Source organism: Onychostoma macrolepis, chromosome 05, assembly GCF_012432095.1.
Source record: "Onychostoma macrolepis isolate SWU-2019 chromosome 05, ASM1243209v1, whole genome shotgun sequence".
NCBI classification, from domain to species: domain Eukaryota; kingdom Metazoa; phylum Chordata; class Actinopteri; order Cypriniformes; family Cyprinidae; genus Onychostoma; species Onychostoma macrolepis.
Genome location: NC_081159.1, coordinates 14,259,659 through 14,277,780, shown reverse-complemented (window position 1 = coordinate 14,277,780; position 18,122 = coordinate 14,259,659). Strand labels below are relative to the sequence as shown.

General features: G+C 37.6%; 1 protein-coding gene across 2 annotated transcripts in view; it reads left to right on the top strand.

The window, feature by feature from the left end:
* The window catches only part of cfap299 (cilia and flagella associated protein 299), a 59,245-nt gene that overhangs the window by 40,042 nt on the left and 1,081 nt on the right, over positions 1 to 18,122 (top strand). For both annotated transcript variants that reach the window (XM_058774685.1, XM_058774686.1), the window contains 2 exons: positions 10,211 to 10,353; positions 17,009 to 17,138. In XM_058774685.1, coding sequence (XP_058630668.1) covers positions 10,211 to 10,353; positions 17,009 to 17,138 — 273 coding nt within the window. The remainder of the gene's footprint in view (positions 1 to 10,210; positions 10,354 to 17,008; positions 17,139 to 18,122) is intronic.

Below are 18,122 nucleotides of genomic sequence, written 5' to 3'. Positions count from 1 at the left end.
TTCTGGATCATTGCCAAGTCAGCAGTCTTCTCCATTATTGTGGTTTCAAAGAACAAGAGATACCTGGAATTTATACTGTAGGGATGGTCATTAATTGAAACTCAGATGTAAATATTCTAATATTTTGAGATACTGATTTTTGACTTTCATGAGCTGTAAGCTCTAATCATCAAAATTAAAACAAAAAAACTTTTGAAATGTTTTACTTTACATGCATTGAATCTAAAATATATGAAAGTTTCACTTTTTGAAATAACTTACAAGAAAAAACGAACTTTTTCACGACATTCTAATTTCAGATGCACCTGTATGAACATTTATAACACTATACTTTGTATTATATCACCGTTTCATCAAGTTAAAAAAAAACTAGTTAACGCTAATGCGAGAGTGTTTCTAATGCAGCGTCAATGTGAGCGACGGTAAATTTGACATCGTTCTCTCTTCTGACTGCTGTTATCAGTCTCTCTCAATTTTTTTCCTTTGATTGAAAGCCTTGAAAACACTATCGTGGAGTTTTTCTTTTGCTATTTGAGCAAATGGGAATGTAAAAAATATATTTGTGGTACCCTCTCATTCACTGCTGTCGGATTTTACCCAACTATGACGACTTCCGCTGCTGAGAAACCCAGAAATGTGAGAAAGGTCCATTATGCCCTTCCAGACTCTGTCTACGAAGCAAAGCGAAGTAGCAGAGTTTGGTATTACCAGGCTAGGTGACCCCTCCTAGTAGTGTGATTTATATAGTATCATTTCTAATCACCTAAACACTGACACTTTGACTCTTGAGTACCGACAACATGTCAGAAGTACTGCTACGAATGAAAAAGTGCCGGTATGCTAAAGACTAAAATATAGAAGTGTCAGTACTGCATACCAGTCCATACCGGCCCACTTCAAGCACTATATATCTATGTACGAGACTAGAAACAGGAGAGTCTTAAAATGTTAATTAGTTAGAAAGTAAGAACCACACTAACAGTTAGATACTGATATAGAATAATAAACAAGAATGTGTTTGATGACTTTTTGATGTTTTAAGGGACATTTTAATAATACATAAAATCCTTAGCTCTTTTAAGTAGTTTTAACCACAAGTTCAAATAAGTGTTTTACTGTTGTCAGATCTTCATGTCTTATCAAAACTTCTCATCATAATGGGTAATGATGCTTGATATAAGTGGAATATACGTTTTTTTTCCCCCTAAACCTTAAGATCACAACGATATAAACATTTTTGGGTGAAAATTACACATTATACTCCACCCAGTGCTTTGAAGCCATGCATCATTTGTTCTGCATGCACCAACAAATCTCTTTCTTTCTTTCTTTCTTTCTTTCTTTCACACTGTGTAATGCCTCTACTAACATCTTTAGTGCTCATCAGAGCCTAAATCTCTTACTGTCACTGCTTATGTGAAAAGTTGAGCTAAGATATTTTTATGAACATTAACTGTGATCAGTTTGTGGTATGTGGTTCTGCTTAATTACATCCAAGCACAGATAATGAAAAATTATTTTAGTGAAGATTTCCATATAGTTTCCCTGTGGCTATAGTCTGCGATTACGGTAATCACACAGGGCTTAAACCATGCCATAGCTTGTAATAATCTTTGCTTGCAGCTAAATTACTTGACCACTCTGAATGCAGTCCTAGCATTCCCCAAATGAATCCCCCAGGCCCAAATGGGCAGATGAAAAGCATTCCTTAACCTCTAACAGTACAGTAAATATCACAACACCCAACCTCATTTCATCACTATTGTGTAATTTACGGTCAAGAACATCAAAGATGTCTTTAACCACATTGAAGAAAAAAAAAAAAAAGCCTTGTGTGTGGCTTATTTTCAAACCAGTTTGACCACTGCAGAAATGACTTCACACTGTCAGTAAATGAAGGCAGACAGTTAAATAGTTAAAAAAAAAAGACAGTTTACATTACATTGTTTTAATATGTTTATTTAATTTTTTTTAGATTTACAGTACAGTATTTAACTTTTACAGTTTAACTAATATTTACTTCAATTTGTTGGAATGAGCTCTGTTTTTCTCATCAAAATACATAGTTATGAAGGGCTGATGAAATATAAAGTAATGTTTTCTTAGCCATTATATCCTTTTCCTTTTCAACTTTGCTATGACTGAATATCTCTTAAAAACAATTAAAATACTCCAGTGGGTTGTTCCGAGCAGCCGTGCAGTATGTTAAAATGTGAGATTTTGTAGAATATGTTAAACCCTTTGCACAGTGCTATAGTGAAAAGCAAAGCATTTTCCAAGAAAAAGAAGAAGGGAAAATAATTGCTTCTCAAGGGTTTTTGACAAGAGGCAGAACGGACAACACCCTACTACCCTTTACTGTTTTTTTGTTTTTTTTCTTTCTCACCCTCTCTTCCTCTCTCTACTAGGAAAAAAAGCTGCCTGCACCTGTGTGGGCTCTTTTTAACACCTCCCGTGGCATTTTGTAATCGCACTTCCCTCTGATCAAAGTGTCCAAGAACTGTCGTGAGCAGAGATATTAGATCTCACCTGAGATAAAGAAGTGTTTTCTTTTTTTCAGAATAGCTGAGAATAATGAACCGCTGTTATAATAGACAGTTGAAGTGGCCCGGAGAACACTGTGATGATGATGAGCTTCTGCCCTGTCCCTGCGGATAGTTCTCTGTGTCAGACTGTAGGTGTGGCATTATATATAAACAGTCAAATGCAGAAAAAACATGCAAACGAACCTTCATGTGCATCTAGAACAGAATCTGAGTCTGTAGTCTGCAGGGCAGAAGACTGTCCTATGCGAGGCAGGAATGTTATCACGGTGCATTTGGGACTGGCCCTCCTAATTACAGGAGGGTAAGTTTGGTTAGGCCAGAGGCACTGTGTAATTACTATGATTGCAATGCTTTAGACATAAGTCTATCCTGGCCTGCAGTTCCTTTTGAAGAATGAGGCCCAGAAAAGACACACTGTGTGTTAACTATATTAAATGTGTACCTTGTATTGTTAAAGCGGACATAGTCAGAACAGTTATGAATTTAATGACTGCTGAATAGTGGTGATTGACAGTTGACCCCATAAGGACAATGTGTATATCAGTGTCTTTTGGAATGCAGAAAATGCGATACCATTTGATTATTGGATTTTACAGTGAGAAATGCTTATTGGATATTAATTTAAAAACTTTTTTAGTGTGCTGTTAAACAGCTATGATTAGTCTGTCAAATATGAAATTAGTAGAAGTCATCTGATGATAAGTAAACTATCAATTGCAGCACATCCCCAGCTGCCTCGTTATTATAGAGTGACCATACACCCTCTTTTACATGTCCTGATTTCAGAATTGTCTGGTCCAGGTTTTATCTGGCACCTAAATGCATGCCTGCATGCCATTGGTCAATTATGTACAATGCCTGCAAGCTATTGGTCAAACTACTTTTCAGTCATTGCCTTTAGCAAAAATAATGGGAAAACAAAGTCAAAACCCAGACATTTTTGACAATTTAGATAAAATAAGACAAATGTCCCCATGAACTGTTGTTGCAAGGTTCCAAAGCAGTTTATAATTGCTTTCTCATTATTTCTTTCTAGAGTGTAACCTTATCAGTAACACTTTACAAAAAGCTCCCATTAGTTAGTTAGTCAATCTATTAACTGACATGAACTAACAATGAACATTTTGTTACATTATTTATTGATCTTTGTTAACTTTATTAATGTTATTTTAAAATCTTTGTTCGTTGTTAGTTCATTTAGTTCAGGCCTATGGAATAATGTAATAAAACAGTACATTAAGATTAATAGGCTAAATGCTTTAAATGCTTTTGTTTTAGTTCATGGTTAGTTCATGTTAACCGGTGTCGTTATCTGATGTTAACAAATGGAACCTTATTGTTAAGTGCATAAGTTTAAATTACATCCAACACCATACTATATAAGCTTCATTCTCTCAGTTTAACACATCCTTCTTAAATAACAGGAAAGGAGTGCATTCCAAAATAAAGTTGTTTGCGGCCACCTTTTATGTCCAACCGAAGAATTCCGCAAACTTGATTTTTACACAGAGTTCCTGCTACATTCAGGCAGGGGACACATGGCAGTTGTGAATGTGGTTTCAACCCGAGAACATTAAGTTTTAGTAAAGTGACTCATTTATCATTCTACTCCATTCATAGAAATCTTGAGGTCGATTGCGTCAGACTTTCCTCCCAGTTCTTTGATTCAACACTAGTGGAAACCTTGTAATATTGTACCAAGTTAAAATCATAGCAACGGCCCTGCAGATGTCTGAGACAAAAAGATTAGGTTTTAACTCATCGTTAAACACGGCTACTGTTTGCACGCCCTTGTTTAACAAAAGTGATTTGTTAAGTAAATGTTCAACAAAGGTCTGGTTACCTAGCTGCAATCCACAGAAATACAGAGCCCAGTATATAGCATCATCCTCTGAAAAAATCAAGGGGGAGGTTTAATGAAAACAAGCCATGCGTCCTGCATACGATCAGATTCATAAAACTTTCCCATCTTGACAAATCCCAGGACTACAGCTGGTCATGTGCACCCTGAACCACCAAGGACAGCATACGTATAGATTGTAATCTTGCTGTTAATCTCCTTTACAAGTCTCTGGCTTAACATCTGATTGGTCTAAATGGGGAAAAGGGTGTTTTAAATGCAGGAAACAAAAAGGAATTCCCTTGAAAATGAACTGTAAAGTGTGCTCGCTCAGATGACTCAAATCTTAAGCCCTGCCGTATTTGCATGAAGAATATATGGAAGAGCGGTTAAGTTTGTTTTCCAATTTTGTCATTGTGAAATACACTTTCTTAATGAAACCATGGAAACGATGCAGTGAATGGATGAGCTTAGGAGTTTGTCAAGATTTGAGGTTTAGCATTTTTGCATGTGTTTGGTCAACTCTGCTTCACCTCTGCTTTGCTTCACTTCATGCGCTTGTGCAGGTGGTGTGCTTCAGTAATAAAGACAAGCTTTACAAACAATATTGTTTTCCTCTGTAGCCAACGAGAATTCTTCATTAGTTTGCAAAAGGGATCCAGGTTCACGCAAGGAAGCCTGATTTTCAATGCCTTCTTAAATAAAAGGTATGTTATGTTCGTGCCCATCAAATGATATGACAAATAAATCTGAAGTTCTTCACACTGAAAAAACAAAGAGCAGAACACTGTGGAAATCTAACTAGTCCATGACCTGTGATATTTTTTTCCTGTCTTCTGTGTTTTGCACTACCCCACAATGTGTAAGAAACATAAAATGTTATGACTTAAGAAAAGGAAAGCGTCTGATAAAATTGATGAGCACTTAATCCATAAATGTCAGTCTTTGGAAAGGTTTCTCACAGGTTCACATATATGAAACTCTAAGTCCCCAAGGGCAGTGCTGCTTTGCACATGTTTCAGATAAACTTAAATTTTCCCAAAAGTAACATGGAAGCCAAAAGAATGTGGAAAATGGCTGTAGTGGTAGCAGCACTGCTGGGGAAAGCTGTCTGCATGGAGTCACAATGGTGTAGGAAATCTCAAAAGAGACCTAAACTCAACTGATTTGTGTGCTGCCACTTTTGTTGACCCTAGGTGCTAGTTTTTTGAAGCTGTAATTCTCAACACAACTTAGCTGTGCCCATAATTTAAGACGCTTTTCCCAAGACAGTAGACACACTGACTCTCCTCATCAATATAGACCTCTGAACTTAGCATTTAAATGGATTTTACTCAATTTGGAACATTTTCCACCTGTTGCACAGGCATTTGGTTTTTGAAAGCTGTGCCTCTTGCAATTTATGCATGGATTCCTTCTTTAAAAATGCATGAGCGTGCATATTTTTTCAGATTGTTTAATCATTGAATCAAAGTAAAACTTATTTTTCATCTTGATTGTATCATACAGCTTTAAAGAGCCCCTCAATAATCAATAATTTATGTGTTGCTTGGAAAATAGCTGATTAATTTTAATGGCCAGAGACTAAGAAAAGATGCTTTTTGCCTCCGTAATTGTGTAGTTACAGCACTTACCAGCAGGGGCTGTCTTAACCATGCTGTTAACCAGCCAAATCTTGAGCCCTTGGTTAAAGCCACCTATATTTGGTGGTTTGGTCTCTACTTTTTAGCTTTCTGCCCAACTGATTGCTCACTTGGCTTCCTCCACCCTTGGCAGCGTCCACAGTTGTCAAGAGTCCTCAGAGTGGAACAGCAGCTCTTTTCAGGGTGTTTTGTAGATGGCCAGAGGACACCTGCTCAGGCTCTGTTTATTTTCTTGCACAAACACCCAAGCAATGTGTTTATGATTGGAAAAGCCGAGCACATGAGTAAACATTTGCTTAAATCCCATCTCCCCTTCGATCTCCGTGTAAACAACCTTATTTTGTCCGTTCCTCCTTTTTTTATTTTTTGGGATTTTTTGATGTACATTCTTTTCTTCTCAGAACCACATAACTCGACACAATCCTATTTCTGTATTTCCCAAAAAGTCCTGTCACAGTTCCACCACCTGCTTTGAATTTACTGTCCCACGGTAACAAGTTTTGATTACTTTCTTTTCTTTCCTTCTCTCAGTTTCGTCTTGCGAATATATATCAAACTATTTTTAAAACTCAGAAATTCTCAAAGTAAATCCAGATTTGAATGTCCAGCTGCCAAAATGAGCAACCAGTCTTTTGGTATGGTTAAGTTGTACATTTTTGTTCCTCGTGCCAGGACATCTGTCTTCTGACACACCCTGTCATTATAAGAAAAAGGAAGCAGCATCTTTTGATTATTTTCATTCGTATTGCATACATTTTTACAGAAACTCTTTAAGTCTGTCAGAGATATTTAAAAAGATGTTAAACACTGCCAGATTCATTCAGTCATTTGTTGTAGCCACTCTGTGGTTGTGTCCTGTATTGAGATTTTTAAACCATTTTAAATGCACACTGATTGTCAGCTATAGGCTGACCAGGTTTGAAATGGTTAGGAAAAAAACTCTAAAAACCCCTAAACAATTCAGTTGTTCAAGAAGCACTATTAAACACATGAAACATTTATACTTCTTCTGTGGTCCAAGGTTTCATGCATATGCTGGCCAAATTTAAATCACATGTACAGAATTACAGCCTTCTGTCCATGCAGGCTGAGAAAATTCCTCAGGAAACGTGTGTTTTTATATATATACCTGGATGTTTTATATATATATATATATATATTACATTATATTATTTGTTTTATAATATATTTATTTTAATATTCACCAAAATGTATATATAAAACATATATATGTAAGAGATAATCAACAGTTTTCCGTGTATTAAAGGATTTTAAATGCACGACGTGGAGGCCAAGAACCACCCGACGCGAAACGGAGTCCCTACAACCTCCTTAGCTGTTAGAAATTCACCACGGCTTCACGGGGCTTATTGCTTTTATAAAACGGTTATTCCATATATGTAAGATGTGGTGTTTTCAACTTAACTTAAAGTTCCTCCAGTAAAAACGGATACTTTGTTCTTAATATTCTCCTCCTTTTTTCTCTCTAACAGATGTCTGTTGTACGTACGCTGCAGCTCTTCAAACATTGAGCAAAATAAAACAAGTAAAAGTATTTTATTTTATTTTTTCAAATTACTTTCCAAATTTAAAAATAATTTTCCTTCGTTTAAGTAGTGTGAGAGCGCAACGATGCTCTAAATGTGTTTTCTTTTCCACCTGTCCTACAAAGGCCGTCTCGTTTAATTCTAGGTTGAGGACACTTCGTATACGTTTCGCATACAGAGGATGCAACCTCCAGAGGATTCGACCTCCGGAGGATGCAGTCTTCTAAATGAGACACAGCTATAGAGAAATTTACAACAGCTTCAAACTTGGCTCAACTAATCAGAATCAAGGACTGGAACTATCCGTTTTATAAATATATACACACACACACCTTTGTGCATATTCTCAGCCCTAGGATAATGGTAAGTGGGTGGTTATGTGAGTTCAGAGGTGGTGTAATATCTATGTTCTGACAGAAAAGAAAAAAATGTGTATCGCGTTGCCCATTTAGAGGATTTTTGTTTAAAATCCTGTGACCCTGTAGAGCACTTCCAGGCCCTCTTATAGTTTTCTAAAGGCCAAATGCGATTCTGGCTGATCCCAACAGAAGCAGAACACCTCAGCACATCTGGACTCACCGCTGCATCTATTACACAAGCCCCACTATGTGAAGTCACGTCCAAGTCAAATAAGCAAGCCCCCAAAGAACACCTAAAGAGGGACAAGGGTAAGGCTGCCAAAAAAAAAGGACTCCGACCTCAAGCATTCCTCTCATCCAGGTCATGTTTTCATTACCCCGACAAATTTACACAGTTGTTAGTGATGGCCTGGGATTCCTCCTAAAGCACAGCCCACCAATAATAAACAGAGGCCAGCTGACACCCTCAGACACCTGCAAGCCTCCCTGACAGTGCAGGATTGTTCCCAGGCGGAGAGCACCAAGAGGCCCTGCTTTCCTCTCAAAGTGTTATCCATTCGAGAGGGTGCCACCATACCACCCTGACACACACATCCAAACCTTGAAAGAAATGCGTCATTGGTAAATCCTACTGGAGGAAACATCCTCATTAACCAGCCAGACTGGTGATAAAAGTTGAGTGTGTTCTCTTCATTCAGTGGCACAGTGCTCAAGAGTGGGTTCGTGAGTGTGACTTGCTTTCTTGAGTCATCAATCCTGTCAAAACAGATGCAGCACACGTTTTCTAGATGTATTGCAAAATTGCTGATTTTGAGTTAGACTACTAAGTTAATACTTAGAGATGCACCAACTTTATAAAAATTCTGGCCGATTTGTAAATATGATTATTTTCATTAAAATGTATATACTTGCAGTACTGTTCATAAGTTTGGGGTCAGTAAGACGGTAAATTTCTTTCTTTTTTTTTTTATTTTTTATTTTAAGAAATTAATACTTTTATACAGCTAGGTTGATCAAAAGCCTAAAAAAGGTGTCACCATTTCCACAAGAATATTAAGCAGGACAGCTCTTTTCAACGTTGATGAATTTTGCTTGAGCACCAAATAAAATGATTTCTGAAGGATCATGTGACACTGATGACTGGAGTAATTTTAAGCATGTCCATCATGGGAATAAATTATTATATAAAAATAAATATTTTTTATTTTAAATTGTAATAATATTTCACAATATTTTTTGTTTTTACTGTATTTTTGATCAAATAAATGCAACCTTTGTGGCACATAAGAGATTACTTTCAAAAACCTCTTATTGATCCCAGACTTTTACAAATTGTTTGTACTGTCAGTGCACTTCATTCATTTACTGACATAGTCTGTAAGTAATGTTTTCTTGTAAGAGGCTGTTTCTTTATCAGATACAGTAAAAGAGGAAACTTCTTGAAGGTACAACACCTGTTCTTTTGGACTACAGGAAACTGATGGAAACAGTCAGTTCCACAGATCTGTTTTTATCACTTGGCCTGTGGACTCATGAGGGCGAGAGGAAACCTTTTTGCCATTGTATGACTGTGGGCTAGAGGGTTTTGGTTGCTCTTCTGCAATCGAAAGACGATCTCCAATCCTTGCTCTGCCCACTGTAATTCCTCACCTTTGCCTGATGATTTCTTTTCAAGATTGACGGGGGAGCGCAAAAGCCACAGATAAGGTAGCTGGATCAGCCCCTGGCCAGCTGTGAACCCGATATCATCTGTTTAAAGCATCTAAAGGAGGACAGTTCCTTTTCAAGTCTGCAGTGCTAGTTATCTCACTTTTATCCTGCACATGTAAGGGAAATCCACAGATGGCCATGCAGGGATCTGATAGAAATACAAATGTGATATCATTGACTATGCTATCAAAAAGGATGATTTCACAAAAGAAGCGTGACTCTGTCTCTCGCTGTCTCTTAGAGGTAAACAGACAGACAAGCCAAAACAAAGATCCTCTTCACAGCAGATGTGGTTGGAAGTTATTCTTTCATCATTAGCATCCAGACAAAACAACTGCTGAATGAACTCCAAAATGTGCAGAGTTCCTGTCTTCCATTCTAAAAAAGACTTTTTAAAAAAAAATCTGATTCATAGTATGGACTGTTACACAATTTTATTAAAGGTGCATTTGTAACACAATCTTCCCTACTGCAATGATATATATCTCTCCTTTGTCTAGTTTGTCAGTATAGCATACTGCACTCCAGATTATTTATTCAGTATGTCCTCCTGTTTTTCTTGCAGTCCATCATTTTCATAAGGGACCGAAATTCTCACGGACAGGAAATATCTGGGTATATAGACTACTCCCACCGACTAAAATCTGAAGACTTTGAACCATATTTCAGCGGAAAGAAAAGGCTCATGCCAAAACCAACTGACTTAAGGTAAGCCTACTTATATTATGACCCATCCATGATGATTTCCGGTTACTATTGTTTTAGTAGATGTGCTACTGAACATCTCAAAGGTTAGATGTTCTTAGATTAATGTGCATGCATCCTTCTGATCCCTGAAGCATTTGTCTTTCTAAAAAGGATATCCTCTCCAAAATATCAATAATACAGTGAAAGCAAAACAGACTTCCTGTTCATAATGGAGGAAGAGGAGGCATCTTTTTGCCCTGGACAGTGCATTAAAGGGGAGTGTGTATGTTATGAATGATGCCTGTTTGATCCTCTAATATTAATTTTAGTCAAATAATGATCCTCTGTAAACCAAGTTATGGAAGTCATAGCCATCCAAAAGAAAGTATCACTGATCTTCATAGAGATTTCCTTTAAGAGCAGTTTGAGATTCATTTGAGATTAAAGGGGTCAAACTATGCTATTTTAAAGATCATAATTTTGTGCATTTGGTGTAACAGAATATGTTGACTTGCTTTAATGTTCAAAAAACACATTATTTTTCAAATAATGTACATTATTGTAGTTGCTCTATGCCCCGCCTCTCTTAATGTGTCGTTTTCTGCAAAGCCCCTCCTTCCGGCCAGCTGACATTGTGATTGGCCAAACACCACAATCGCGCGTCGAAATGTAACACCCCTTACCATAATCACGAGCTTCAGCTTTCAAAGTAAATATAAAGACAGTTAATAATGTCCTTAATTGACCTATCGGTAAGCCCCTCCCCTCGAACACAGAGCGGAACTCGGACATCTTTAGGTTTCAGCGCCATAGAGAAACACTGGAAGATCCGAAGCTCGCATCGGTTTTATGGGGTTTATGCTTCAAAAATGGAAAAACGATGTGCCTGGGGTACTTATAACACTGATTCCAGGTATCCTGAGAGGATGGGCAATATAACTAATTTTATTACATTTCCTGAATCCAAACAAAACAGAGTAAAATGTCCCTAAGTATTCACCCCAATACAAATGAAGACAAAAACGTTCATTTTCTGGTTGTCATACACTCATTAAGTTACAATTTTCATCTGCTCAAGCAGCACGTGCTTTAGCAAGGTATCTCTGGCTAAAACTAGCTAACGTTAAAGTTAGTGAGTCCATGCTAATGTAACTTACAAACCTAAATAGCGGACTGTTCTCACGTCTTGTATAGTGTAGGTCAAAAACACATAAACGAAGGTCGACATTTCAGTGCCTCTCCATATTAAACTGGTTAAATGTACATTAACTTAATCGTACCCTGCGATACATGAACAGTGTTGATCCTACATGTTGTCATCCGCGATCGTGATGACCGACTGTAATATGAGACTTCTCCCGCTTACATTGTGATCTGTAAACCCTCGCTTCGAGTTACCCACTGTGTTTATTTTTAAATATTTTATAAATCCCTCCATGGAATATTTAATTCCTATTTGGTGGCCTTCTGTGTCCAAAATTGTGCAAAAACATTGTGGGACAAGGTTTTCACACTGTAGCTGTCATTGTAAGACAGTGAGCAACTCCCTTTGTTTATCCAAGGGAGCAACAGTAACTAAGGCGGGCTGGGCTTACCGATAGGTCAATTGTACCATCAGTTCAAGCCCGAAAGGGGAACAGAGTTGTGTGACAGACACAATGATGATGCTCGTATGTATTTGCAGTACACAAGCCGCAGTTATGACAGCTGAATCCACTGTGATGTGACCCAGTCTATCTCTCTCTCTCTCACACACACACACACGACGCGTTACTCTACACTGCACAAAACGCCGCATTTGAACAGTCAATAGCAAATACTTAAACTAATAACAAAACATACTTACAGTCGCTGATTCGAAGCGCCAGATTGTCATAGCAAAGTCAGAATTTACCCTTTTTTTTTTTTAGAAATAGCCTTCGTGCACAGCCAGCCTTGTACTCTCCTAGGTTCACGAAACTGTCATCCATAAAATGTGTTGCACAAATTTGAACATTTGGGTTGTGCTGTTCTGTTGTAAACAAATCTTAACAATGATTCCTAATTGCATCTACTTTCGGAAGGCCAAATAAAGTGCTTTTGCTTTCGCATAGAAACACACAGCGTCTCCCTGACATGGCTGCATCAACACTACTGCGGTTACTGAAACCACGCCTTCTTTCTTTGTGAACATTTGGGTGGCATTATGCAACTATTTCCACATCGTGACGTAGACATGTGGCGGCGTGTTTTAATGAGGCGTTTTAGCCCGGTCTGGATCAGCCTTCTCTTTTAGATAGAATAAATCCTTTTGTGGGAGACTTTGAGCTTTGTAACTCTGCTGATTGTATACATGCACAAATAGCTACATAACACACTAAAGAAAAGGAAAACAAGAAATCACATCATATGACCCCTTTAATAAAAGCAAGCATCTGAAATATATTATAGGATAAATATACTTCACTATTTAAAAATTTTCGGGTCAGTACCATTTTTTTAGGAGAAATATATGCTTACTCAACAAAGATGCATCAAAATGACAGTAAAAGCATTTATAATCGTAAAAAACATTTCTGTTTCAAATAAATTATGTTCTTTAAACTTTCTGTTCATCAAAGAATCTTGAAAAAAAAAAACACTTCAAGAACACTTGCAGAAAGCATTAAAAAGCATTTTCAACTGATATTAATAAAGAAATGTTATTTAATAATCAAGTCAACATATTAGAATGATTTCTGAAGGATCATGTGATACTGACGACTGGAGTAATGGATGATGAAAACAGCTGTGCCCTTGCAGGAATAAATTGCATTTATATTAACATGAAAATGGTTATTTTTATTGTAATAAAATTTCGCAGTACTGTTTTTTTTTTATTACTGTACTTTTATCAAACATAAAACACATTAAACATAAACATAAAACATTTTTCAAAAACATCTAACCCCAAACTTCTGAAAAAAAGTATGATGAACCCCAAATAAATATTGTGAAATAAACAATATGTAAACACAGTAAAACACGTCTGCTGTACATATATGTAAGATTAAAGTAAATGTAATAATATTGGGTTTTTAAGACATTTAAAGCTGGTATATCCAGTATGCAAGTATAGTCAGGCATATTTGTGTTTGTATATCCCCGTCTTAACTGCCACAGCACATGATCTAATCAGGGTAAGTAAAGGAAGTACACTACAGCATAAGCATTCTCATTTCCTGTTACTCTCAGCCCCATTTCTCTTTCTCTCCCTATTCTCTTTTAGTCCCCCTCTCTCTCTCTCTCTCTCTCTGTTCTCTCTTTCCTCCACCATCCTTCTCACGGGAACAATAACAGGCAGTGCTTGTGGTTGCCACTAAGATGGAGCAGATGCTGTGTTCTTCCCGTACAGATGCATGAATCCACACTACAGCTGACAGACTTTGACTGCCTCGCCACAAAAATACAAAGTACAAAAGTCATGGCCACCAGCTGAGGACAATCACCAAGCCTTTAGTAAAACAGAAGGAAAGTCATAGATGGAAAGGTGGATAGATAGAAAATGTACCCTCTTTATAGAAGACTTATATTGACTCAAAGCGGCACCTTTACAGATTTCTCACTAATTCTAGGTTACCAGCCAGACTATTCTCTTTCTCCTTGATCCATAGAGTTACAGCTGGTGGATTTTTAAAACACTCTTAAAACTCTCCATCAGGCTTTAGTTTGGTAACCATGGAGCACTGAAGTACACAAACATCCTTTTCTCTGTCAGTGTTGTGTAGTGTAATGGTAAAGACGCAGACCTGTTATTAACGGCACAATAATTGTTTCCACAAAGCCCAGGTCCTTCACACTTTTGTAAGTTAGTGTGGGTGGGGTGCCATTCAGCTGCGCTATGAATATTAAGCATTTCATGTTACCGGGTGACATCTCTGCAGGGAAAAAAGGGACCAAAAGTGCCAAAGAATATCATGCGTTTTCAATCACAAAATTAATAGACCAAATGCTCAGAAAGCCCAGCCGGTCTTCAAGCTTCCTCTGACTCGAAAATTTAAAGGCTTTGGAGCATTTTTCTGCCCATCTTTTCATGTTCTCTGTTAAAATATCTCACATCTGTCCTGTTTCTTCGACCAAAAGTAAGTGGTTCACCATTGCATAAAAGTGGTCAACCCAAAAATGCTAATTGCTATATGGCGTTTCAGTATAAATAGACACAGAAAATGCTGTCAAACCTTATTTTAAAAAGGAGGAAGTGAATATGCATCCTTGCTTCTAAGTCCCTCACAAAATTTTACATTTTGTATATGTTATAAACCATATGGAGAGAAGAAAAGTGAAGACTTTCTATTTTTTTGTGATGAAAAATCTATATAGGACTAGAAAGTTTGATCCAAAGGCAAACAGAGCAAGAGCTAAACTTGTCATTTCATGCATCACTGTATTTGTTTGTGAGGGTCTGCCATGTTTACCGTGACAGCAGTCACTCCGATGGCAACTGAAGGAAGTCTTTCCTGTGATGTAAAATGGCAAGCTCAGACTCTGTGAGAATGTTTAATTCAGACCATTACTTTTTGTTTACGTCTTATTAGCCAGTCTTTTCATTTCAAGCTCTCTTTTGTTTGCTTTGGTGACCAGCACCATGGTTTCTGGTCACCTTGACAGGAAATAGCGGACAGGGAAGTGTGAGGTGTCTTTCCATCATGCGTTCTCTCTTACACACAGAGCCATATGTAATAAATTATGATAAACTGGAGTTCTTTCAAGATGGTACAGCCATAGGATGGGCCTGCAGAACACTGAGTAAAGAAGAGCTGATCCAGAGCAACCGTCTTCCGGTGTTTTTAGGACTCAGAGCATGTGTTTCATTTGTTTAAATACTTGACACCACAATGACATTAATCCATGATCTAGTTAACAGACACATTAGTTATTTATTAGATAGTTAAATGTCTCAGTGTCCAAATGTCCAAGTGTCTTTATACTGCACCAGGGATTGCTACTGAACCAAATCCTCCATAGCTTGAAATCAACTGAATGAGGATCGTATCCCAAAAGGCAATGATTTATATCCTTGAGGTTAAGGACATAACTTCTTATGAACAGCATCTGTAAAATGTTTTAGTAGCATTGCAGCAGTGCAAAATGTATAAAGCTTTGGCTGACGTCCACAGTGTTATCATGACAGAGAATGAAATGCTCTTGCATCCATGTGCCTCTCCCTTGGACTTATAAAGAGCCTCTCCCCAAAGTCCAGCTTTGTTCTTGGACCACAAACTACTGCTTGGGATAAGCTGAGGTCCATTTGAGCAACCCTCGCTGCCTCAGAGTGTGACATTTGGAATTGGTGTTTCTGCAAAGCAGCTGTCTTCCAGCAGTTGAGCTTGTGATGAGAACCACTAACACGGGCCAGACAGTCTCTTTTTTTCATTATTCCTCATTGCGTGCATTAATTACATTTAGATCTATTCCCACTGCCATTTTGAGTGGCCTGCTGGGTCTCAATCTTTACATTGATCAGTGCAGACAGAGGAATTTTTTGGTTGTAGCTGTGAGAAAGTGTTTTTTTCTCTTAAGCCTGGAATGTCTTTGTAGAAGCTCATGTGTGAACATAGATTTTTGAAGCTGGACATCTATTCTTGAACATATTTAAATAAATATCCAAGAGTCTCTGTGTTCAGTTAGAGGAAAACTGATATGTTAGTGAAACTTCTGTCCAACAAGCATGCCAAAGGCTAAAATTGTAAAATGGCTACCTTTCCAAGTAACAAACCTTCCCTTTAAGAATTCACATGAAAAATGTAAGCACGTACACGGTAATAAAAATATACAGAAAAAGCAGAAAAGGTACTGCTGATTTTCTGCCAGGACATTATCTGTTACGTTTATGGACATTTCCTTAACAGGTCAACTCTAAATTCAGGTAAAACACCTGTGAAAAATCAATACAGATTATTTACACAGTAGATTGTGCCCTATTTTTTTTTTTTTTTTTTTTTAGAGTGACAAAATATACAAATCTTAAACATGTTTTACATTTACAGTACACAGTGTCCTTGTTGTTACAAAGTAAAACCCTACATTTCTGATACTTTCTTACACAGAAAAATCCTGATGTCTTGTAATTTGTGCTTAATACATTTAATAGCTGTGCCTTTAAAACATTTCCCCATTAGATTTAGTTTCTGAAGTTAAAAAATAATGGTGCTTTGTTTCCTTTCTTTTAATTGAATACGTTCTCCAGCCATTGAAGTTGTTTTCAGTCATTTTCCATAAAGGTGTTTCAGAAAGCAGCCCTCACTTGTAATTTTGTGGATGTCAAGAGCATAATTGTTCTCTTGTCTTCCACTTGTATCAACAGTGTAGAACTAGAATAGAGAAACAAATGAATGGCACTGACTCTTTATTTTAGAGTCTAAAACATTGAACAGATTGAATTCCTCATACAACTTAACACCTGGCTTTCCAAGCGCACCTTTTATCAAACTGGGAACAAATGTGTTATTTCATCTTTTTGTGAAAACACACAAGACACATCCTGACATTTTGTCAGGTGAAAAAAAAAATGTTTCTTTTTTTTAACTGTAGTTTATATACACTATATTCACTAAAGCCATTCATCCACACTTTAGAGTTTTTCTGTCAACACCTTTAAAGCATGCATTTTATTATCTTTAGACCGTTATAAACTTATTAACCCTCACTTTATCTTCAGCTTCTACAACTGGGGAACACAGGTGGCCAAACATAATGCCAGCTCAAACTATGAGGTAATCACAGAGAATCCAAGCGGCCTGCTCTTCAAGTGCAAGAACGACAGGAAAATCTTGAATGTTGACCCAGAGGTGAGCATGTTTGATCTCAGCAGACACTGGTAAACAGAGAGTGCTGACCTCTCTCAGCTCTCATTTAACATCCATGAGTAAATGAACACCTGAACTATGTTAAGCTGACTATTTGTTTAATGAGTAACTCAAGACCGAAATATGATTTACAAAGGAACAAAGTATCAAGTATAATCTCCAATACTACTACTACTCCTTTTCGATGCAGTGCCTAATCAGTTGATTATGGCAGATAATAATGCAGAAATGTTCATGCATTTTATTTTTTGATTTTTAACCCTTCTGTCATGATATCAAGTAGCTTCCGTGTGAAGTGGAAAGATAGTATTGTTGCACCTGGGTAGCATTTTTGTTCCAGTCTCTGGAAATATCCATCAGAGTGGGTTAGAAGGAACCGCGAAATTCAGTCCTGGAACCTGTGCCGCTGTTTTTTTGCCTGTGTGCCCAGGAGCTATGAGTGCATGCTATTTTGGAAAAGAGGCAACGCTGCAGACTGGCCTCTTTGAACACAAACTCACCCAGGCTGCCTCGTTGAGGGTGAGATGGCAGAGGCGAGTATTGCCTGTGGTCGAGCACACCCCGACCAGGCCGGCTATTAAAAACGAGGGGAGGCTAAGGAACCCAGACACTGAAACCACCCGTGCACCCAGAATCCAACCTCAGGCCCCCACCAGGCATGACCTCATTGCCCATGTGGATGCATTCCTTCATACAAACTGGCGGAATTGTGACATATTAAACCCTGAATTTGATTTGTTTGTTTGTTTGTTTTATCGCCCCATTAGATATAGCCAATGTTGTGAACATTTCAAGATTATAAACCCAAATTCTATGCTCGCGTTTGATGAAAATATGTTGGTTATCCCTCCAGAGTAGCAGTTGGGGGTTTAGTTTGATAACCAGTCCTTATAAATCAACAGCTAATGCTTTTGGTTTGCTTTATTTCATTTTTTGGGAATGTTCAGCATATGTTTGCATTTATCC